Source organism: Perca fluviatilis, chromosome 9 (assembly GCF_010015445.1).
Source record: "Perca fluviatilis chromosome 9, GENO_Pfluv_1.0, whole genome shotgun sequence".
Classification (NCBI taxonomy): Eukaryota; Metazoa; Chordata; class Actinopteri; order Perciformes; family Percidae; genus Perca; species Perca fluviatilis.
This window is the reverse complement of record NC_053120.1, coordinates 5,440,312-5,465,613: the sequence shown is the minus strand read 5'-3', so window position 1 is coordinate 5,465,613 and position 25,302 is coordinate 5,440,312. Positions and strand designations below refer to the sequence as shown.

Sequence of the window (25,302 nt, the reverse complement as noted above, 5' to 3'; positions counted from 1 at the left end):
ACTTCAGGGCGTACCTTGCTGAAACGAGGCGAGCAGGAGGAGAACTGGCGAATCTCCACGTGTTCATCGTCGTTGGTGTCGTCCTCTTCTTCGGAATCCAGATGGTGGTACCGGTCAGAGCGAGCTGAGAGAGAGAGACACGCACAGACAAACGTTTTTTTATTTTCAAGATTATTTTTGGGGCATACAGGGAAAGAGGGGGAACAACGTGTAGCAAAGGGCCACAGGTTGGAGTTGAACCTGCGGCCGCTGAGACGGGGCCTTTGTACACGGGGCGCTAGATCTACCAGGCGAGCTATCCAGGCGCACCGTCCGTGTGTTTTGCTTTCTGCATACTACTGGATCTCGCCCTTTCCCATTATGCTTTTTTATTGGCAGTATGGATGTGTATATATGTTTCGGTGGACGCTAGAAACTGAATTGCCCTTCGGGGATAAAATATAGCTATCTGTATCCGTACACACAGTCATTAGGCTGTGTGCTGATCGCAGGGATCTAACAAGCCGTTAAAAGACGTACTGTCGAAGTAGCTGGTGTCGTCCTCAGACTCCAGCTGGGGGATGAACTCGGCCTTTTGCCTCAGCAGGCTGTTCCAGTCCAGCTCTGTGAAGAAAGGGTGCTGCTTCACCTCAAAGGCACTTCCTGTGGAGATGAAGGAGTGGTGGAGAAAAGGCAGAGAGGGCAGTGGGGGAGGGGTGGGGGGATGAAAAGAGAAGGAACAGAGAGAGAAGAAACAGATGAGAACATACACATCGACAGCTACCGTATCAGATCTGACCAGCGCTGGGATAAAAACACCTGGAGGAGTCCGCTCTGCACCTTCACTTTGAAACAAAAGACATGAGATTCAAAGAGGAACGCACAACACAGCCGAGCACATCCGGCACACAAGAACACAGAGAGAGACTCCAACACACAAGGGCGAGGAAAGTGTGGACAAAGAGAATCAAGTTCACTGGAAAAAACTTTTCAACAACCTTTACTACATTCTCAGAGACCCTCGTCGGCATGTGTGTTGTCTTCTTTTCACTGAGCTCTTTTAGTGTTAAACTATTTGTATTTTTCTCTGTATTTCAACATCATATCATTGCAAACAAGGAAATTCCTAAAAAAAATTTCAAGGCTTAACACCCTAGTGTTGTCCTCCCAGGTCAAAAACACTTTTAAAAAAAATTTTTTAGCCTTTTGTTTTTCGACATTTGTGTCGCTTTTTCCAACATTTTTCTACTTTTCACCAACACCAACTTACTACCAGTAGTTTTACACTACTTTTTGGAATTCATGGTCAATAAACCTCATTTATATAGAATTATACCTTATATTTGAGTTAAAAAAGCAGAAATTATGAATTATTTTTGGCTAATAGTTAAGCTCAGAGGAATGTATGTTGAGTGGAAGACTTTAGTCAGGATAGTGATTTGAAACCATTTCAATTTTCACCCGAAATTCAATGAAAGCGATCAATTGTATTTGCAAAGAGCGTTGTATGAATCCATCTTTTTTGGGGGTAATTTGGTTAAAAAGAAAGCCATATTTCTGATATAGGCATTTTTAAAAGGGGTCAAATTTGACCCGAGGACAACAGGAGGCTTAAATGAATGAATGAATAAATTATTGGTGTAACTAATGATTATTTTCATTGCAGGATTTTCTGGATTTATTTCTGGATGATGTGTGTGTGTGTGTGTGTGTGTGTGTTACCTGTGCCCAGTCTCTCCAGAGGATTTTGTCGCAGCAGTTTGGTGATGAGGTCCTGAGCCTCCTGAGGCAGAGCTTCGTCCTCCTCCGGCCAGATGATCTCATCTAACACAAACGCAAACACAGCGTCAACACGTGGATCTTTGACGCCTTCACGAGCAAGAACACCCAAAAAATTAATGATGTCAGTTCTACTTGGATGTTTCTGCTGGGTCCAAAACAAAAGACAGTAATAATCAATCAGACAAGTTGGAAGAAAAAAAATAAATTCCAGTAGCCGCTATGCTATTTTAGAAATCTCAGAAGCTTTTTTCTTATTAAACACAGGTCCATCTTCACACCAGCATGTTGTTTCTCTGTGTAAATTAACCCTGCTGCAGCTAGACTTAGCACTTCCTTTTTATTGTTCCTGCATGAGGTCCATAGATGGGACCCCCCAAAGTTCTGCCCTACACGATGCTCCTCACTGACAACCACCCCGCAGACCCTGGGTTCTTTGTCACCACCGTGCATCAATACGGAGAGACCGACTCAGAGCCATTAAAGGAAACACGCAGGGATCGATACAGGTCCGTGATCATTGACTCGTCCTTTCATCAAACGGAATTCAAAGGAGAAAAAAGAACGCAGGCGAGGAATCATAATGGATTTTATTCCCGCTCAGTCAATGCCTGTGCTTCTGCGCTGCAGGGAAACAACTCTATCTGTCCATTTCAAGTCAGCATGCAAGCCCTCAGGCTCCAACATGAAACATTCACATTAAAACACAGACATACAACATCCATTTTTTCAAGCATTTGATCCATATTATAAGAATACTTTGTTTTCTGCACAAAAAAGGGACTTGAAGTAAAGTTCAGATAACTCCAGCAGGTCAGAGGATACTTTCTGGGAAAAAAAACATGTTCTTCTGGCTTTATAGTGGATGAAGTTTTTCTATTAACTGATGACTAGACCTCCTGTGTATACAAACATGTATATACACTTTCACCTACAGTAGCAGTTCTTGTAATGGGCAGTTTGGGTGCCTTTGTCTTCATTTAATCTTACAAATTGAGGTTTAGATCGGTGGTTGACAACATTTTTGGCACCTTGTGACCCCTTAAAATCGAGTTAGTACTTCAAGTTATTTTATTTTTCAGGCTATTTGATTTGAAAAGTACAGACAGGTCTAGCAATCCTAATTTGTTGGTTGAATTCTGGTTTATCTTTATCTAAAAAAAAATCAAAGCGCACGTTTTAGGTAGTTCTGATCACGCTGATTTTGTTCAAGTGTTTTATTAGTTATTTCAGGCTATTAAAACTGGCCGAAACGTCATGTTTGGTGGCAAACTCAGCTTCCCTAAGGGACACCGTGGAAAATGAGGATCACATCCAGGGCCAGACATGTCCAGTTAATCGAAAAAGTCAAATATCTTTGACTGCATTATTGCAGGTCTCATATAGTCGAAAAAATGTTGAAGAAAATGCCAAAAAAACGTCAGGAAAAAAATGTAAAAAAAAAAAAAAAACAGCAAAAATGACGAAAAAAGGCCCAAAAACTTTGTAAAAGTCATACAAACTAGATGGACCGAAATGTATTGTGAATCTAAATTGATATGGGGGCCGGATAAAAATTAGCAAGGGGCCGGATTTGGCCCGCGGGCCTTGAGTTTGACATGTGTGATCTAAACTGATTGCAATAAAGGCTAAACACAAAAATGTTCCGTTGCTACTCACCACTGATGACCTGACCAAACAGCTCCTCCGGCGTGTCTCCGAAGAAGGGAGCGCAGCCCACCAGGAACTCATACAGGATGACCCCCATGGCCCACCAGTCCACCGGCTTCCCGTAGCCCTGACGCAGGATCACCTCTGGGGCGATGTACTCTGGAGTGCCGCACACCTGAAGAGGATAATAATGCTTTCTGAGGCCGTATGGTTTCTGCAATAGTGTCACGGTATTCGGTTTATGTAGTGTGCAATCTATGCGGCCTGTGGCTTTGATTTACTTTGCACTATGTTTACATGTGGATTGTTGTTTTTATTGTTTCCATTTATGGAGCTTTATTGTAAGTGCAGCTAAAGATGTCAGTGTCAGAGTCCAAGAAAAGTTTCCTCCAAATGGGACAATAAAGTATAATTGATTGATTGCAATTAGGTAGATCAGGACTTAGCCAAAGAATTTGAACATCGACAACTTCTCAGTCCCTCACCCCTTTCTGCTGAAGCCCAAAAACGGTCTCCTAAGCCCCTCCCCCCACAAGGGAGAATGAATGAACAGGGAGCTGTGGATTTTTGCAAATCTCACTACAGGCTGTAGGTGGAGCCAGAGGAGCTGGATTTTTTTTTTAAATGACCTGCTTCATGTAGTTCTACTGGAACATAGGGGCAGTTTCAGCCAATATGACAGAAAGTTACCTACTGCACCTTTAATGTTGCACTCAATTTGAATTATTATCACTTTCACTGCAAAACGACACAAAACTATTAAGCACAATGTTTTGGATAAGTTGTTGCAAATGTCATCATTTTGGGCCCCAAATAGGACAAAAAGAAGGAGGGAACGATGTGAGCTGGTACCTGTTTATCGAGGAACTCTCTGGTGTCTTTCTCTATATGTCCCTCGTAAAGGTTCGTGGTCAAACTCATCAAACCGATCTTTGAGAGTCCGAAGTCTGTGAGCTTAATGTGTCCCATGGAAGTGATGAGAAGACTGCAGGAGAGAATAGAAAAAAAGAATGGTTAAAGGTGCCTTCATTTTCATTTCTAAGCATACACAGAGAAACTAAATTAGTCTTCTGCATTCATTCATCTGCATTCACAATACTTCAGTGAATTTAAGACTTTTTAAGACCTAAAATTTAGATGTTAGACTTTTTAAGACCCCAGGGAAACCCTCTTTTAAATTTCCTGAAAAAGCAACTGCCTTGGACATACAAGTTTTTTGCTTGACAACAACAATAACATTTTTAAACCTTGTATTTGTAAACATTGATAACTATAACCCTTTAAATTTGATTAATTTGCTAGATATAAAATAATGGTATGTATTTAAGTGTGTGTGTGTGTGTGTGTGTCTTACTTGTCAGGTTTGAGGTCTCTGTGTACGATGCCATAATTGTGGAGATACTCTAATGCGAGGACGGTCTCTGCAAAGTACATCTGAGCCATGTCGACCGGCAGCGCTCCGATGTGCTTCAGCAGCGTGGCGCAGTCTCCGCCTGCGGAGGACACGCGGCGCATTAAACACTAAACAACTGCTACCGGTAACAACAAGCTACGACTATAACGGCATCCATCTTACCCTCCACGTACTCCATCACCATGCAGAGGTGTCGCCTGGTCTCGAAGGAGCAGAACATGGAGACGACAAACGGGTTCTCGGCGAACGTCAGGATGTCTCGCTCCACGAAGGCCTGCTGGATCTGGTTCCTCAGGATCAGGTTCTGCTTGTTGATCTTCTTCATGGCGAAACGCTGCCGGGTCTCCTTGTGACGCACCAGGAACACGGCGCTGCGCAGGGAGAGACAGACAGACAGTCGGAGGTTTCAGTCCTAACGTATAGCTCACGTATCACTCTCTTTAACATCTTCACTTCAACTGTTGAGTTGCTGTTTTATGAAGCAGGGATAATATTCTAAAATCATCATGCTGTCTGACCCGTAGGCTCCGTTACTGATCAGCTTGATGTTTTCAAAGTCTTCCTCTCGAGGTGCTTTGGTTTTAGGCTGTGGAGGAGCTGCTGGGACAGTGGTGCCTCGGCCCTGAAACACACCACAGATACATCAGCATGTTGATAATCCATCATGTGTTTATGCAATGACTAAAACGCTTCCTTTGTGGTTGTTAACATTTCCAAAAAAATAAACATGAATGTTAATTAAAGGGTATTTGTTTTTAAGCTGGACTCTATTTTCCCATGCATTGCTGCTTAAGTGACTAATATCAACAAAAACCTTCGAAATTAGTCCAGTATTAAACGAGAGCGCTGTAACTGGCAGCCGCGAACAGGGCTGCAATGTAATCCTAATAGGCAAATGTTCACCGTCAGTTTGCGTCCACTAAAAGTTCTGTTTTAGCCGCTGACAGACTCAGATTATTATTCTAAGTGTCTGGCAACATTATGGAAAGGATTCCTACACAGATAGACCTTTTTGTTAAGAAGTCAGATGCTTTTTGTTTAACATGAAACGGACCCCAAAATCGTCATCGCCAAACCCACCAGACTCCATGTAAATAATCAGGACTTTTAGCGTGTATAGAGCCAGCATATCTCCACCAGACTCCATGTAAATAATCAGGACTTTTAGCGTGTATAGAGCCAGCATTTCTCCACCAGACTCCATGTAAATAATCAGGACTTTTAGCGTGTATAGAGCCAGCATTTCTCCACCAGACTCCATGTAAATAATCAGGACTTTTAGCGTGTATAGAGCCAGCATATCTCCACCAGACTCCATGTAAATAATCAGGACTTTTAGCGTGTATAGAGCCAGCATATCTCCACCAGACTCCATGTAAATAATCAGGACTTTTAGAGTGTATAGAGCCAGCATTTCTCCACCAGACTCCATGTAAATAATCAGGACTTTTAGAGTGTATAGAGCCAGCATATCTCCACCAGACTCCATGTAAATAATCAGGACTTTTAGCGTGTATAGAGTCAGCATATTTCCACCAGACTCCATGTAAATAATCAGGACTTTTAGCATGTATAGAGCCAGCATATCTCCACCAGACTCAATGTAAATAATCAGGACTTTTAGCTTGTATAGAGCCAGCATATCTCCACCAGACTCCATGTAAATAATCAGGACTTTTAGCGTGTATAAAGCCAGCATATCTCCACCAGACTCCATGTAAATAATCAGGACTTTTAGCGTGTATAGAGCCAGCATATCTCCACCAGACTCCATGTAAATAATCAGGACTTTTAGCGTGAAATAAAGCCAGCATATCTCCACATTTAAATGGGTGAATTAAGGGTTTATTTCAACCAAACCAGAGTGGTGATTGTTGGAACAGTTGAAAGGACTAAATACTGGACCAATTTTAAAGATTGTTGTTCCCATCATCACTTAAAAACAAACAAAAGTACCCTTTAAAGAGAAAGTCAATCTTACATACGAGTGTTTTATTAACTTCATGCTGACAGACATAACACTTAGTAGATGTTGAATGATATGATTATGTACTTACATCGACTGAGTCATCTGTCTCTGGGGTTTCTGGGTTCCCGCTGTCATAGCTGCTCAGCTGGGCCATTTCTACAGACAGACAAGGAATTCCATTCAATTCAACAACTTTATCAATCCCACAAGGGGCAATGACTTAAGAGCAGTTACAGACAACACAAACATACATAACAGCACACAAGCCAACATATAGGCCTACACCCAAAAGAGTAAATTAATATAAAAAAATAATAACAAATACATTTTGCAGAAGGTATAAAAGAATTAGAGTGGCGATTAGTTTTAAAGGCAGGTGAAATATAACAACGTCTTGATGGCAACAGAGAAAATTCACTCTGAAGAACATGAGATATTAAGGCAAATGATGAAGCCACAGAAAGGCAAACTAAATGTTTCCCCAGCTAAAATCGAATAGAAAAATATATATCTGTCTTATCTGTCGCTTGTATTACAAGCGACAGATAAATATTTTTCTATTCGATTTTAGCTGGGGAAACATTTAGTTTGCCTTTCTGTGGCCATCGAGTGGTTGTGTTCATCAATGTAGTCTTCATTCTCCTGTTTGTATCTAAGTGATAGTGTGTCGGTTGAACTGTTGTTTCTTTTTTGTCTTTCCTATAGAGCTCACCAGTGTGGTTCCGGAAGTAAAAGTCACATTGATTTTCTCCATAAGGATTTTGATTATCAGCCATAATGTCTAAACCAGGGGTGAGTCAAACATACGGTCCGTGGGCCAGAAACGGCCCACCAAAGGGTCCAATCAGGCCAACTGGGTGACTTGGCAAAGTGTGAAAATTGCAGAGAAGTAATTAATTCCAATTCCAAATTCACCACTTTAATCTCAGAGAATATCCAAGTTCTTTTTCCGTAAATTTACGACTTTCATCTTAGAAGTGTTATTAAAGTTTTTCTCTGAGGGTCCGTTAAAAATGTTCCTACGACGGTCGTAGATCGCTGTCGTAGCAGAAGCAACTCGCGTTTGCCAACATGAAGCTGACAGAAACTCTGTGGCAGATAAAGTTTCTGATCTTCCTGGAGTGGTTTACTGGTCCGGCCCACTTGAGATCAAATTAGGGGGATGTGGCCCGTGAACTTAAAATGAGTTTGACACCCCCCGGTCTAAACCAACTGACCCCGAGCTATGAGGCTGTGAAACCAAAGTTTCTGCTCCTGTAGAAGCTAGAAGTCCGTGTGAAATCATGCTGTGTGAGTCATGTGTTTAAGAAAAACATTTTATTTGCAATCTCATTGAGAAAATACTACACTACCCACAATCCTAAGTGTAACAGCGACCTCTCTGATTGGTCCAACTCGTTAACACGAAAATGTATACTGTACTGGCTATAGCAAGCTGCTACCACTGAAGTCTATGATAGTTTCTGTTCACAGTCTTTTACCTTTTTGCCTTTTTCAAAATGTTTTTTTTGCACCGAAGGAAATGTTCGATGGTCACGATTCCTCTCGTAGCTGGTTAAAACTCTTTATATAAAAGCACTTAATGAAACGTCAATGGAGCAACTGAACGGGGAAAAACAATTCCGAAACCAGAGTGGTTAAAAAAGTGGCGGTCGCTGTTACTTTACAGTCTTTGTTTCTTTTCTTGACATTTCTTTGTGTTTGTATTGTCTGTTAGGAGGAGCCCCTCCAAAACGAGATGGTTGACGTCGAGGGGTTTATCCTAGTGAATAAACTTGTACACCAACAAAAATGAAATGTGGAGTGTGATGTGATGGCGTTACCCTCCAGGGGGTCCCTGGTGAGGCCCAGCTGGCTGATGATGTATCGGGGGATGTCGCTCTTGATGCCCTGGCCCTCTTTGGCATGGCCCTCTGCTGCTTCCAACAAATGGTAGAACTCCTCAGGATCAAACTCCTGCAGGGGAGGGAGACAGGAGGGAGGAAGGAAAGAGAAAGGAGGGATAGAGTAAAGGGAGAGAGGGAGGAGGGACAGGGGGAAATTGATTTTATACTATAAATAAATTGAATTGAAAAGGAAAAGGCCAAAATTTAAGTTTATAAAATGGCAGAACAATAAATATTTACAACAAAAGGATTAATGTCATGAGTCATTGATTGTGTTAAGTTTGACATAAGTGTTAAGTTTTACCCATCATTGACATAATGCATTCCCTAGCCCCTTACCCTAACCTTAACCATCACAACTAAATGCCTAACCTTAACCCTTACCCTAACCATAACCTAATTCTATCCCTAATCCTACAACCAAGTCTTAACCCTCAAACAGCCCTTTAAACTTGTGGGGTCCAGCATTTTGGCCCCACAAAGCTGTCGGGTCCCCACAAGTATACTGGACTCCTGGTTTTTGGACCCCACGAATATAGTTAAACAAGAACACACACACACACAAATCCATGTAAACACACCCTCCCTGCCCCCCGCTCTATCTGTGTGCGTCCATTTGTAAAAACCCATCTTGTACAGTGTCACAGCTTCAGCTGCATGTGATTAATCAAAACTGCCAATGCCCCTCCCCCCCCCTCTCTCCAATTACCCCTCGGTCTTCTACACTTGTTTTTTTCTCTACACTCAGGTCTTTATCTATTCTCCCCTCTTCACTTTCTCCCTCCTTGTGGTTTGACCCCAGCTGTGCACCATCTCAACCCAAACTGACGGAGAAGGCGCTCTGCAATTCATGCAACATGTAAAACCCTGCCGCTCCGGCTGAGAGGTGGTAATGAGTGTGTGTGCGTTAGGCCGGTTTAAAATTCCCAGAGGAAGTCCATAAATGAACTGCTGTGGTTGAATCATTTCATACCGGGGGGAGCAGGAAGCTCTAAATAGTTTATTAACCATGCGTGGAGTCGAGCTGTACAATATGAAAAAGCTATTCCAGTTAATACTGGGTTACATTTTTCAAGCAGACTCTTTATTAACGCCACAGTGCAGTAGTGTGATTAAAATGCAAAACTAGTCTCTGTTAATATGACACATGATTAAAGCAACACGTCTGTCTGACATAAGACTTATTTGCATGCGTTGTGTTACAGTATGTGCCTCCTGTGTACGACTGCGTATTAGGGCAATTGTGAGTGAAAAGAAATAAATTACGGAGCCTGTGTACTATATGTATATTGTCGTCTCTATTGTGTACAGTATGTGTCTATATTATAGAGAGTTAACACCAACCAAAGTCAAATTCCTTGTGTATGTAAGTATATTTGACCAATAAAACTAATTCTGATTTGATCAAATTTAAGCAGTATTTTAGTACCTTGACTTTTTTGTATTCAACACAAGTTCAGCTACTATATATATATATACATATATATACATATATATACATATATATGTATATATATATATACACACATATATATACACATATATATATATATATATATATATATATATATATATATATATATATATACACACACACACAAAAATATATTTTTTTTAATAAAAAAGTTGTACAAAGTGTGCTAGAATTTGTGAATGACCTTACCCATTGTGACAAACTGATTCGGCCACTTGTGGTGATTGTGTGAAGTCTTAGGTACAGTATGTAACAAGCACAAACACTTTCATCTGCTCCATTGTTTTAACAAGTCATTTGCAATCTAAAAAAAAAATGTAAAGCCACAAATTTCTAAAAGGAAAAAAATCGGAAAAAATATGTGTTTTTTGTGACTTCACTTTGCAATGTTGGATCAACCTCATCACACCACGGATGTCGCTGCTTGCCGCTTTGCGACTTTGCAGCAGAGGTCTGGTTGCTCATTTCGTTCTAACTCCACACTTCCAGATTAGCTGTGTGTGTATGAACAGTATGATCATAATCAGTCAGTCAGTCGCTGTTTCTCTCACCAGACACTCCAGCAGGCGCGCCGGCCGGGCGATGATGATCATCAGCTTCCTGACGAGTTGTGTGACGAAGGTAACCTCCACGCTCTCTGAGCGCTCGTGAGCCTGGACGCACAAAAGACAACAGGAGCGAGAGTTAGCTTGGCATGTGAAACAAAAAACATGTCACCTTCAATTTCAATGTTTCCTTTTAAATGTTAGAATTCTTTAGAGAGAGATTTTCACTCAACACGAATGTCCTAACAATAATATGTATTCATTGATTTTCATCATACTTTGGATACTTTATCATCATGATGAGATCTTGAAGGCTGTGCAGCAAATGTCCCCTGCATTGTGTTTGTCCTTCCCAAATAAAGCAGGACAGTTTGAGGAGAACACGGACGGCGCCACCTGGGAGGTAATCAAAATCAGAATGACCTCCGCCTCGCTCCCCGACATCCAGCGTGAAATGTCTGGCAGCGCGGAGACAGAGCAATTTACCCAGCAATCCACTGGAACTGACTGGAAACGCATCTGGAGCAAACACTGATCCCCGGGAAGAAATGGGGTGGAAGTGAAGTGTGTGTTAATGTGTGTGTGTGTGTGTAAAGTGGAAGCTGGAACCATTACAAACCACCCACTGTAAAACACGTTTCATTCTCAGGGGGGTAATGTGTGTGTGTGTGTGTGTGTGTGTGTGTGTGTGTGTGTGTGTGTGTGTGTGTTGCGTGAATGCAGCAAGAAAGTATGTATGTATAATGTATGTACTGTACTGTATGTGTCTGACAGGCTAACAGAGAGCAGGTTCATTAACAAAGCATTGGCAGCTCGTTGCAGTTTGTTTAACGGAGCAGTCTGCCGGAGGCTCGGGGGCCCTGACCCCCTCCTGAATAATTTATAACTGTAATGAAACCTGGAGGGTGTGTGTGTGTGTGTCTATATACTGTATGTGCAACCTAAATATGTATTAGTAAGTAAATATGTATATGTAAGCGTGAAGGACACTGAATGTGTGTGTGTGTGTGTGAGAGGTGACTGTACAGGCCAGTGATCATTGAGTAATACAGCAGAGGGATGTCTCCCACTGTGCAGTGGCTAATCAGAGTGTGAGTGAGTGTGTGTGTGTGTGTGTGTGTGTGTGTGTGTGCGTGTGTGAGACAGACTAACTATATTTACTCTGCATGTGTAATGTGGAAGAGATTCCCTGGTGGGTACACAGTGTAGAAGATGTGCTTTAACAGCTTGTATGCATGTGTTACCTGTATTTGATGTTTAATAATGACATAATCTGTGGATTTTAGTTTGTCACAAACATATTCTGTCGGCATACATCGAAAATATTAAAATTCAATGTGTTTACATAAAACGTTCTAAAGCTTCCCTTGCATCGTTTAGAGAAAAGGAAGTCTGTAAATGAAGCTAACTCTAAGCGCAAGTAACTTAATTTCACAATCGATATAGTTCAGTTTAATTTATTACTGCTTCTGGCTTTTTGGGCAACATTTTCATATGTTTGAGTCATATTTTTTTCTGAGATACTTTTAGAGACCCTTTAAATAAAAGCAATTTCAATACGTTTTTACTCCTGGTGAAATCAGAGTGAAAACATGCCAAATTCCAGGAGATCAAGCATCAGGTGGCAGCTCGCTCCCTTAGAAGAAGAATGGGACGGGAGGTGACCCATTCTGGTGAGTCCAGCTGAGAGCCAATTAAAGGACAAATCCGTCGCAAAATGTGACCATTTTTAGCGCAAACCGCTACTTAACTTATAACGCTAGTCGTCGGGGCAGAGGGTAAAGTAAAAAGAAATCGTAGTACCGTTCACGTATACATCTTGGGAAAACAGTCACGACGTGTAACCAGTAACATAGCTCAAGCACGGCGTTCGTCATTCGACTGGTCATGGCTGTTTTCGAAGATGGCGCCGGTATGTAAACATGAACGGTACAGTCTTTCTAAACTATCGTTTTAATAAACTGTCTGTACACTAACAAAGTTCTCAAAGCTTCGGTTTACATGTAGGGACCCTCATTATGCTACCGTGGAAGTGTGGTGCTACTTTGATTTATTTTTACTTTACCCTCTGCCCCGATGACTAGCTTTATAAGCTAATTAGCGGTTCGCACTAAAAATGGTCACATTCGATTAGCATGAAAACATATCCCAGAGAACGGTCGACTCGGTACATATGTGTTATTAACCCCTGGGTTCATTTTGCGGCGGATTTCTCCTTTAAAGCCAGATGTGAGCTGCTGTATGACGAACACGCTCAGAGTGAGCGATCGCCAGAGCCGAGTTAGCACTCTGCCTTTTCCCCCCTCTGCCCTCGGGTGACCTGCGGGGGTCTAACAGGGTCTTCCCAGGGGTTCCAGCAGAGCGTGGCCTGGATGCAGGTTGCCATGGTGACCGCCCGGCAGGTCTCTAAGAGCCCCCGTGACGAGGATGGATGACGGAGAGGAAGAGAGGCGAAAAAAGAGAGAGAGAGAGAGAGAGAGAGAGAGAGAGGAGGGCGAAGGAGATAAGGGTAAAGGTGGAGGAGAGATAAAAGATGAAAGCAGATGCGGAGGACAGAAGTAGGAGAGGAGAGTCGGCCTCCCCCGAGCTCTGTAATGGGGTCGCGACACGAGGAGGGAAGGAATGGGTGGATGAATAAAGGAATGGAGGAACAAGGAGGACAAAGGACTTGAGACAAGTCAGGACCAGGAGTGGACTGATGAAAACTACATTCTAAGAAGGATGATTGTATTCAGGGCTGCAACTAACGATCGCGATTCAAGCTCTACCGATTCAAAATCGATTCATAGAATTCCAAAAATCGATTCATATTTAATTATTATTATTTTTTTTTTAATTGCATGTCTACTGGAATTACATGGGTAAAGTAACTACATTTACATACTGTGAATCAGGGTTTTTTTTCAATCGAGAATCGATTTTGAATCGAAAATTGATTTTGAATCCAATATTGAGCCTAAAAATCAATATTGAATGGTGACATTTTCTGAATCGTGCACCCCTTTGGATCAGTGTTCCCCAGAGCCCAAGATGACGTCCTCAAATGTCTTGTTTTGTCCACAGCTCAAAGATATTCAGTTTACTGTCCCAGAGGAGAGAAGACACTAGAACATGGTCACATTTAACAAGCTGACATCAGAAAATGTTGACCTTTTATTATTATTAATCGATTATCAAAATAGTTGTCGATCAATTGAATCACTGACAACTAATCGGTGGTCGTTGCAGTTAAAGGGTCAGGTCACCCAAATCATTGACACTGTTTCTAGAAAGACAAGTAGATTCCTGTCAACGCCATAAAAGAAATTGAGTTCACTTCCGCTGGATTTGGGAAGCAGGCTGATATTATTAAACCAGGGGAAGTGAAGCCAGCGTTGGCTGTATGCGAAGATATTTACCGTAGGATTATTTACATTTGTAATGGCATTTTCCTTCACCGTTTTTCCCGAAATGTTCCCTCTAAAATCAATGTGACTTATTTTCTATAAATGGCTGTTCAATTGAGGTTTCAGAAAACTTACCACGTCACATATATCAATGTCAGGATTCAGTACAAAGTGACATAAGCCCTAATAAATGATAGTTTATAATATATCCAGTGTTTTCCCTGGGTCTGTAAAAAGACTTAGGTGCGCATATTTGGCCGAGGGGTTTAGGGGTTCCTCACTCAGTAAATGAGATTTTATTAAATAGAAATAATCATCAGTTTGACATCCTTTAGAGCACTACTATCACCATATCTTTGTCTCAAACGTTGGAAAAGCGAGAGGAGATGGTAAATGGTAAACACTCTTAAGTGCTTAAAAAAGCTTAAAGGTGCTCTAAGCGATGTCATGTGTTTTTTAGGCTACAACATTTTTTGTCACATACAGCAAACATCTCCTCGCTATCCGCTAGCTGCCTGTCCCCTGAACACACTGTAAAAAACATCTCCTCGCTATCTGCCTGTCCCCTAAACACACTGTAAAAAACATCTCCTCGCTATCTGCTAGCTGCCTGTCCCCTGAACACACTGTAAAAAATATCTCCTCACTATCTGCTAGCTGTCTGTCCCCCGAACACACTGTAAAAAACATCTCCTCACTATCTGCTAGCTGTCTGTCCCCCGAACACACTGTAAAAAACATCTCCTCACTATCTGCTAGCTGTCTGTCCCCCGAACACACTGTAAAAAACATCTCCTCACTATCTGCTAGCTGTCTGTCCCCGAACACACTGTAAAAACATCTCCTCACTATCTGCTAGCTGTCTGTCCCCGAACAACACTGTAAAAACATCTCCTCACTATCCACTAGCTGTCTGTCCCCAGACACACTGTAAAAACATCTCCTCACTATCTGCTAGCTGCCTGTCCCAGACACACGTAAAAACATCTCCTCACTATCTGCTAGCTGCCTGTCCCCTGAACACACTGTAAAAAACATCTCCTCACTATCTACTAGCTGCCTGTCCCCTGAATACACTGTAAAAAACATCTCCTCACTATCTGCTAGCTGCCTGTCCCCTGAACACACTGTAAAAAACATCTCCTCACTATCTGCTAGCTGCCTGTCCCCTGAACACACTGTAAAAAAAACGCAGTCTCTGTAGACTGCCCAGGCTCCACAAACAGCAACAACAAACTGAGCCAATCTGCACCACCAAACATAACAAACAGTGTTCCAGCGTTCCAGCCAATAACTGACAAGAAGGATTTGAGGGTGGGGTTTGGGGGGTGTCGGAGCACAGAAGGGAGGGGGAGGGGACGGGATAAGGAGGAGGGAGGGGCGAGATAGTCACCGTTTTGTTTGAAAATACTTTGAACGTCAACAAGAAGTGCCGTCACCCAACATCGCTTAGAGCACCTTTAAAACCAATAGTTGCTAAAGAAGTCCAATTGGAGACCAAACTACAATCACTAGATCTCAGTATATCTAAGAATCAGAGTCATTGAGTTCGTTTTAATGCTCACATTGATTTTAGATTCATTCGGCTTGGGTGCTGCACCTAAGCCTTATAATGGGAGGGAAAACCCTGACGTCCATATTACCGCCCAGCATGAAACCAAAAGGGACTTAATGGTCAGACATCACGAGTGGAAAGTGAGCAAATGATTTGTTTGTGATTTGGGTGAACTGACCCTTTAACCTGATCACCACCAGCATTTAAGACCAAGTTTAGATCACGGTCCAGATACAGAAGGGCTGAGCCGACAACTAAAACACCTGGGTGTCCAACAGTCCTCAAAGTTGTCCGAGTAAACTCAGTCAGCCGAACAGTGAAGGCACCATTCATCAGTCCTAAATGTCCCAAAGAGGAACATCTAAAGACACTAAATGAAACATAAATGTGTATACCGCACACGTAAAGTACAAGCTTTAAGTATATTCTCAGTCCCTTTACGCATTCATTATTAACTGATCCAAAATAATTCATCAGAATACAATACATCCCGCTGTCATACCACCCGTAAAAAAATGACTTCATGACTCATTTAAAAGTCTGAATTATTAACAAGCTGCAGATGAAAACACCCACAGCACTTGACTGATGATGAGAAGATTTAATATTTAATGTATTTGTCATTGACCTCTGGAACACGCTCAATTATCTTTTTGGATCATATTCATAAAAGAAGCGGTCACAACGTGTTTCAAAACAAGCAACAAAAATCTGTTTTTGGAATTATAATGAAACAACAATTCCAAGGACTTGTTGTGTTTACCACTACTATGTTGCCTGAGAGTGACAGGAGGTTCCAGCCCACTAAAAACAAAGAAAGGTGAGCAAGTAGCTCCAGAGGCATCGGATAAAACCACCTTAAGCAGAACCAAAGCGGAGCTGAGAGTGATTTCAAAGTTACATTGAGTTGATACACTCTTGCTATTTATTCAACAGCATTAAAAGATGTCTGAGCGAAATGACAGAGAAGCTACGAAGACTAAGCGTCTTCGTCATCATCAGCGTAAACAAGTTTCGTTGTTCCGATAAAGATTGACCCAATCAAACCGAAATTGACTCAACTGTTAACTCTGCCTCCTCCTCCTCCTCCTCCCAGCTGTGAGCGAACACCTTCCACTTGCTCCTCCTCAGCGCATCCTCCAGCACCTCCTCCTCCCGCCTCCTCTGCCACGAGACGCCAGACATGCTTCCGCCAAAAAACCAAAACCACAAAACCGGGAATTATTTCCATAAAAGATGCAGACGGCGAGGCTGTTTTCACACCTCTGTCCACCTGCTCACGTCCTCCATCCTCCACTATGCTTTGTAGGTCTGCTCCACCTGCTGCCGCACTTGGCCAACAGCCAAAACCCACCCCCCCCTCCCCAAAAAAAACAGCCTAATGCCGCCTAATTGATGATGTCATCATTTAGCCCGCACTGCAGCTTCGGCGTCTTCTCCAGATGTGTTCCAAGTCCAGGTCCTCACACCCTCCAAAAGCATTCGAACAGGCTGCATGCCCGTACAGTACATCCAACCTCCCTCCCCGTGAGCCCGCCGGCCAATCAGAAGCAGAGGAGTCCCCTTCAATCCCCGCCCATCCCAAAAAAAAAAAAAAAAATCTGCGACTGCACCTCCTTCACCCCTCCTGTTTGTCTGGGAGAGTCATCTGTCAGCCCCCAGTGACTGCTGGAGTGTGAAATTAAAATCGGGGAGATGTGTGTATGTGTGCTCGCCTGCATATATATATATGTGTGTGTGTGTGTGTGTTGTGTGTGTGTGTCTATGATGGAGAGATAGTGTGTGTGTGTGTGTCCCAGTAGAACAGAAGGTCAATACGAGGCCGGAGGGAGCCATAATCCCCCCTCCAGGCTCTGGAAAACTGAGCTAATAGAGATGTCACCACCGCCACAAACATGTAAATATATTTTGGCGTTCACGCGCACAGAAATACACAACAACTGTCCCGAAACGGTCCCATCACGCCAAGCTACCATTAGCGAATCAGAGCTGTAACGGTCAGCCATAAACAGAGCCTGTGTGTGTGAAGGAATGTGGGAGAGCCGAGAAAGGTTTACGTGTTGCAGCTGGACCTCCGTCTTCGTGCCTTGGCGTGACCTCACACAGACCGACGGGTGTAACGATGGTGAGCGAAGGAGTGCGTCACGCTGTGAGTCGCTCCACGGTTAACCGAGCGGGACCGGGAGGCTGCCATAGTCACGATGTCTTCACCAAGTTCCAGAATCATGAAATTCCCAGATCTTGTATATTTAAAAACCTCGGACACGGCCTTCCTGTCTGTATTCATTTTTATTTTTAATTAAGTGAAGGTAATGTGTTTACGTCTCTATTGAGTCCTCAATAAAATAATTTCTTCTCTCCTCAAATATTCCATCTTGAGGAGTTCAACTTTTCTTTCTTTTCAGACTCTTTGCCTGCTCGAGCGTGTGTGTTTGCAGGGCAGCGAGTGTGAACGAGCGGTTGCTGGACTTACGTCTTGCAGCAGCTTCTCCAGGTTCTCCTGGAGCTCGTAGAAGTAGCGCGAGGTGATCTGGTCCCCTCGGCTTTTCTCCAGGCAGTCTCGGGACAGCTCAATCAGCTGGTGGTGCACGAAGCTCAGGACCCCGTCGGCCAGCGGGCAGACCTTATCCGGGGCCGAGGAGCTGAGCAGCTCCGCCAGACGCTCCTCCATTTGAGCCGTCGCCTGGGCGGGGGCGGCAGGGGGGAGAAGATGAGTCACGGTAGAGGTACACACATACCAGACCTACAGACCAAAAACTGCATGTGCACAGGATGAGGTCATATATTGAAGTGAATCTCTTCTAACTAAATGCTTCATATATACACAAAAACATGAGAAAATACTCCATGCACCATATTATGATACTATAAGCATTCAGTCATAATACCATATTCACACAAACACATGAGAAAAATTGAATCAAAATGAAAAACTCATCATAAAAAGTGAAATCTGAGACCATTTGAACTGATCGGTTATAGACTAATCCCTCTTCTAGACCTTTAAGGCGCTCACACACCAACCCGATTATCGGCCGTCGGACAGTCTGGCGAGGTCGGTGACTCGAGTCTGTTCGGTGTGTCCCGTGCCGTCGTCAGTCGGAGGAGCCGTCGGCGTTCATTTAAGCCGATTTGACTTGTTGGATCGGCCAGTGGGCAGTCGGACTCAAAGACCAATCTGATTGGTGGAGTGCTAGCCCTTGACGAGCGAATCAGTGCACGAGAAAACCGGAGAGCCCGAGAGCCCGAGAGCGGACAACGCCAGTATCTTCTCATTACTAGCCATCGGATTCTCTTCCGTTCAGCGAGTAACGACGACAACGATCCTTCTTGACTACTATCGCCACTCTCTGATGAAAACAGCGACTGACGACAGCGTGCTCTGTGTTTACGAGGTCTAGAGAGATGTTCCCTCATTTACGGTTTTCATTTTTTGGGGCGACAATACAGATTAGCGCCGCCTGCTGTTACGGCGACGTATTACGCCTCGCGCACGCGCAGAACGTACGCTCAAGTCGGCGCCACTTTGGTGTGTTCCGAGGCACCGACTGATCAGTCCGACTGCCTTTTCTGCCGAAGGTCGGCCGTCGAGTTGGTGTGTCAGAGCCTTTACGTTCACGTTCTCTGGTTAACCAAGTGTAACTGCTGGAGCTTTTTAACAGTCGATCAACACACATGAAGTTCTTATTACAACTTGGTTCTGGACTCAAACTTTCAGAACACATAATTAAGGGAAATAAAACTTTTCCAGTGACTTGTTTTTTTTTTTTTTAGGTTGTTGGGTGTGTTCCTGGTCCTTCTCTGGTTCACCCACGGTGACTTTGTTCTGTACAGGAAGTGTGTCTCTGCCGTACCAACCTTGGGAAACCTCTCCTTGTACACATGGTTCATCATCACGATCTCATGGTCGAAGGAGATAGGCGAACGCCCGGGGCTGAAATGAAAAAAAACAGACAAACACAGGTGAGTGGAGACACTCAGTAGTCAGAATAAATAAAGAAATAAAATAAAATAGAAGCAGCCTGTCACACAGGAGGGATTTCAATCAGCCTCCATATCGCCTCTTCGTTCAAACTTGAACCTGCGCTATTATAATTTGAGCCGATAGGACTGGGGAAAAATTGAAATGTCAATATTGTCATGCAGAAAACGACTCTAACCCCGGGACTCCACTTCCATCTGCGCCGCGGTTTTGTTCCGTCGTCCGCCACGCGTCATATCACACCGAGAGCTTCTCAGAAGCCGAGCGATTGGCCTGCCCAACTCACAGATCTTGTCGTTTTGGTCATTTTTCCTGCATATTTATGCTTCTACAGCAAAAGTATGTAGTGTACATAATTAAATGGTTTCTTCCATTAAGTTCAGTTATGAAAGGCACAGATCAAAGATTTGTGGCAGTGTTCTAGTTGCTAAAATAGTGTAGTGAGTAGGGTTGCACGATATTGACAAAATGTGATATTTCCATATCGATTATGAATATTGCGATATCAATATTAATTTCGATATTTTTAAACATGTAAAATTACAAAAGTTATGGGAAAACGCATCAAAATAAATTCATAACAAATACAGTCATATTGGACTGGCATTTGATACTATTGATTTTGATATTTTATTGAATAAATTACATCATTATGGAATCCGAGGACTAGCACTTAGCTGGTTTACAAGTTATTTATTTGGCAGACAGCAATATGTAAATATTAATGAACAAATTTCCATAAGCAAACCCATCAAATTTGGAGTCCCCCAGGGATCCATTTTGGGCCCGCTTGTTTTTATATTATATATTAATGACTTTGAAAATTCCACTATGGTCTTATGATACTGATGATACAAATTTATTTATGTCACATAAGAGTTCAGTTGGACTGCAAGAAATAGTAAATAGAGTATAAGAAATGTAGAAATTTAACATCAAAAAGATGAACAACATTTTGTTTCAATCCAACAAAAATCAAATGGAAGGTTTGTCTTAAAATAAATGACCAAATTATTGAAAGAGACACCACTAAATTCCTTGGTATTTATATTGATGAATGTTTAAATTTCAATTGTCATATTGATCATCTAACAAAAAAATTATCTAAATATGTTGGGTTATTTTTTAAGTTAAGCCATTTTCTCCCACACTTAGCACTTACACAAAACTTAGTTTGAGCCTCATTTAAACTATTGTAATGTCATATTGTGTAATACTTTTCCCAGCCACTTGAAAAAACTACAGATTTTACAGAAACAAAATCATACGGGCATTAACGTGGTCCGAGCCCAATACCCCGACTCGTCCTCTATTTCGTCATCTGGGTATATTAAGGCTTACCGAATATAATGTCTTTCAGAATGCCTGCATGATATTCCATGTTATCCATAGGTTAAACTACCATTTGTGTGAGCATATTCCAATAAATCGTCCCCTGCACACTTATGACACAAGGAAAAAATACCTAATTACTGGCAAAAAATGACGGTTAAAGTGTACGAGCCTGAGTATGGTTTGTAGGGGACCACAGATTTGGAACGAGCTCGTATTCTGTCTCCATCTTCAAGAAAAGCCTCAAGGAGAAGTTGCTCATAACATATGACAGTTGATTATTCTTTAAATGCTATAGTCTGTCTGTTTTTAGTATTTGTCCATGTTAGTCTAAGTATGTCTGTATTTTTGTTTATGGTAAATTGAGTTTTTAGTTTGTATATTAACTGTTGATGTTTATCGTTATCGGCCCCCCTCCGAAAAGCTTTTAGTAGCTTATTTGGGGTTTCCCATTTCACGCGGCTTACATATGATCATTGTACCTTATGAAATTGTGTTTAATGATACATTGATGACGTGTGAAATAAACTAGGGCTGCAGCTATCGATTCTTTTTGTAATTGATTAATCTAGCACTTTCTCGATTGATTAATCGGATACATTTTGTTTTGCGTTTTTAAACAACCAAAACTAGGGAAAAAAGCAACATTTTCAGAAAAAAGCAAATGATATCAACCTCAAACTAAGGCATACATTAAACATACACAAACATTACATTAAGTTGTGCAACTTAACTTTCAGAACTACAACTTTCAACCTGAGACTGATCTGTATATACAGTAGGCCTATATGTAAATATTAGTTAGACTGAACCTATTTTCAGTTATATATTTGATTATAACGTCACACAGCTCTGTTACACTTATGCTATTAGATCGTTGATCAGCTGTTTCTCCGTAGAGAGAGAGAGATAGAGAGAGAGAGAGAGAGAGAGAGAGAGAGAGAGAGATGCACAACACACAGCTGTTTTTCCGAAGGGATAGTCAACGCATCAGCTCTTTAGATCAGATCGTGGTCACCACTACGTATTTTCTTGTCTTTGATTTTGGTAGTTGTTGTAGGTTCATCGTCCATACGACTGTGATTTACTTTTGTCGGTCCTCTTCGTGGAATGGATGATTAAGTTAGACTCCATGTTTTCTGTTGAGATGCTAAGTGCTATTATTGTGGTAAGCTAGTTTGATTTTGCAGTAGACATACTGTACAGAGTTTTAGTTTTAATTATGTCTCTTAGCCCCTCGCTATTTACGCTCTAGCATGTGTCGCCAGCAGCAGACTGAGCCGCGTCTGGTGTGCGACAGTAATAATGCTCCGTGCGGAAACACCGTCCGTCAGTGATACAGACGGTGGTAACATTGATTTAACCAAGCGTCGAGGCAAGTCATTTTGCATCGAGGATTTTTTGTAATCGAATTATTCACATTATTCGAGGAATCATTTCAGCCCTAAAATAAACGTGTAAAATGTTAACATGAATAAATAAATAAGGACCATGTCTACAGAACAGGACATGTTTTACTGGGTGGACAGTATCAAATATATAAATGAAGAGAACAGGACCCAATTTTCTTTCTCTTCTCTGATTCGTTCCATTTTGTTGTCTCGATCTATTTCTTTACTCACACTGTCACTCTGTCGAAATATGCACACACGTGATAGGGTTTGTCACGTAGTGGACCCGTGCGCTGACGTGCACTAACATGTGCAAGTGGCACGGTAACCACGGTAACTGGTCAATGAAATGATGATCATTACAGCGTTTCAAGCTCGAAATCAAAACACAACTAAGCCACACAGCCAACGGACGGGACCCAGTGCTCCACAAAATAAACAAGATATTGCATACTTATACTATTGCGCAACGTGTTATCGCGATAACAATATTGAGTTGATATATCATGGGCCCCTTGTAGTGATGTGATGTATGATCGGGAATCTAATTCAAATCGAAGAAAATGGAATCGCAGCACAATGTGTGCCTCTGAGATCCTCCAGCCAAGGCCTCCTCCCTGTCCCACGGTCCCGGCTTAAGCAAAAAGGTGACAGAGCCTTTTCTGTTGCTGGCCCTCAGCTGTGGAACCGACTGCCACCTGACAGCAGAAATGCCCCTTCAATTGTGATATTCAAAGCCAGGCTCAAAACTCACCTTTTGACATTGGCCTTCCCTGCATTTTAATTGTCTTATCCTGCTATGTTTGTAATTAAGTATTTGTCTTTCGATGTCGTTTTAGCCTAAATCACTGATTTGTAAGTATATTTTATTTTTATTACCCTGTGGCTAATGCGCTATGTACAGCACTTTGGTCAGCGCAAGCTGTTTTTAAATGTGCTATAGAAATAAACTTGACTTGCTTACTTACTTTAATATCATGACATTTGAGTCAGAAAAGCACTAGTTTTTCTGAAAGGCAACTCCTGGGTGATCTTCTTTCCTCTCCTACAGGGAGGGCTGCCTGTCCCTGAGCTGCAGAAACCACTAACCAGACTGAATGTGACATGCAGTATCGTTCAGGTCACACGAGCACAGGGGAATAAAAATGCCGGACAGTGGTCTCACTCACACACACACACACACACACACACACACACACACACACACACACACACACACACACACACACACACACACACACACACACACACACACACACACACACACACACACGAGACCTCGGGGTCTTCATCATATGTGTGTCTTCAGCGGTGTAAACTGGAGACCATGACAACCTCTGGACTCGCATGGCTGCACACACACAGAGCAGCAAAAAGGTAACGCCTCGGGAGACCGGCGGACCTCGGACACAGTGTGTGTGTGTGTGTGTGTGTGTGTGTGTGTGTGTGTGTGTGTGTGTAGCTGTCAGTGATGAACTGAGGCTGTCCTCACTGCAGCGAGTGTCCGTCAGTTCCCAGGGGGGGTTTTCAGGAACCTGACAGACTGACAGTGACATCTCCTTCAGTCTCTACTCTTCAACAGAATACCAATCCGTCCGTCTTTCACACAACACACAATCTTCTCCCTCCTGGGACTCATCCCCCCCCCTCGCCTACAATAAGACAAAATAGAGACAGCAGCCATATCCTTGACCTTTCCAAGTCTCACTTTCAGGAGAATAGGGGATGAAGACAGGTGTCAGGCGGCTGTGTGTGTGTGTGTGTGTGTGTGTGTGTGTGTGTGTGTGTGTGTGTGTGAGTGAAATCTCATTCGAGTCAATTTTAGGCTTTGTTAGCCTGCTGAATTATTCATTCCATCCATTTACGACTGTAAACATTTCCTTCTAAATATTGCAACTGCAATTTTAGTGTTTGCTACACATGGAAAAAAAATCTCCATGTTAATAGTATAGTATAGTAGACTATATTGTTTCCAAATCTAGTTTTTAATTTTTTTTATTTTATCTGCCAATCTCCCCATGGCAGCACATTTATTTTAAGGATCAAGACTTGTTTTCTTGATATCTGTTCTGTCTTGTTGCACAAGATACATACATCCATATCTAGAAGAGTACTAAACAAAGGGAACTGTACTGGTGGCATTATATCATCACAACTTCCAGATTTTAAGGGAAAAAATAACCCTTTCTTGTTAATAACCTGAACATTTGTTACTCACAAAATGTTACTTGAGTTAGGAACAAAACATTGTTAATAAAGTTTAAAAAAAACGGGTTGAATGTTGTCGGTCCTACGCACCCGTCAATAAGACTTTATGGTGGATTGGTGACCTTATATCAAATGACTAAGACAAAATAATATTTTACACACAAAAATACAATATAAAAACAATATGAATCAAAATAAAGACCTAACTAAACCAAATAAATAGAATAAAATATAAAAACGTATAACCCAAAAGTATTTTATAAAACACTCCCAGAGAGAGACCGAGTGAGAGGAAGGTAGGTGAGGTCAAAGAATTTGGGGCTCCAGATGTCTTTGTTAGTATGAGTCATCGGTACACACACAAACACACACACACACACACACACACACACACGACCTGTGCAATGAGGTAATGCTTTGAGTCATCCATCGGCAGCTCAACGTCCAATTACCAGTTTAATGGGAATGAGAGCAGCCTGAATGTGACATACGAGCTAAACCCCATGGAGACAGTTTATCATTATGTCCACCACCACACACACACACACACACACACACACACACACACACACACACACACACACACACACACACACACACACACACACACACACACACACACACACACACACACACACACACACACACACACACACACGTTATTGTTGCATGTAAATCCTCTCAGTTCTAGCATGCTCAACTTTGAAACTCTTCCTTCATGTTTTAAAAAAAAGGAAAATCTATCAGGAGCG

General features: G+C 42.2%; 1 protein-coding gene across 9 annotated transcripts in view; it reads right to left on the bottom strand.

Annotated features, from left to right (window-relative positions):
- mast2 (microtubule associated serine/threonine kinase 2) overlaps nucleotides 1-25,302 on the bottom strand; it is a 275,716-nt gene that overhangs the window by 21,272 nt on the left and 229,142 nt on the right. For all 9 annotated transcript variants that reach the window (XM_039812498.1, XM_039812499.1, XM_039812500.1 and 6 more), the window contains 13 exons: nucleotides 19,496-19,571; nucleotides 18,111-18,320; nucleotides 10,703-10,804; nucleotides 8,615-8,747; nucleotides 6,880-6,947; nucleotides 5,341-5,444; nucleotides 4,985-5,193; nucleotides 4,763-4,901; nucleotides 4,261-4,393; nucleotides 3,418-3,583; nucleotides 1,702-1,803; nucleotides 520-642; nucleotides 15-124 (listed from right to left, as the gene is read on the bottom strand). In XM_039812498.1, the coding sequence (XP_039668432.1) occupies nucleotides 15-124; nucleotides 520-642; nucleotides 1,702-1,803; nucleotides 3,418-3,583; nucleotides 4,261-4,393; nucleotides 4,763-4,901; nucleotides 4,985-5,193; nucleotides 5,341-5,444; nucleotides 6,880-6,947; nucleotides 8,615-8,747; nucleotides 10,703-10,804; nucleotides 18,111-18,320; nucleotides 19,496-19,571 (1,675 nt within the window). The remainder of the gene's footprint in view (nucleotides 1-14; nucleotides 125-519; nucleotides 643-1,701; nucleotides 1,804-3,417; nucleotides 3,584-4,260; nucleotides 4,394-4,762; nucleotides 4,902-4,984; nucleotides 5,194-5,340; nucleotides 5,445-6,879; nucleotides 6,948-8,614; nucleotides 8,748-10,702; nucleotides 10,805-18,110; nucleotides 18,321-19,495; nucleotides 19,572-25,302) is intronic.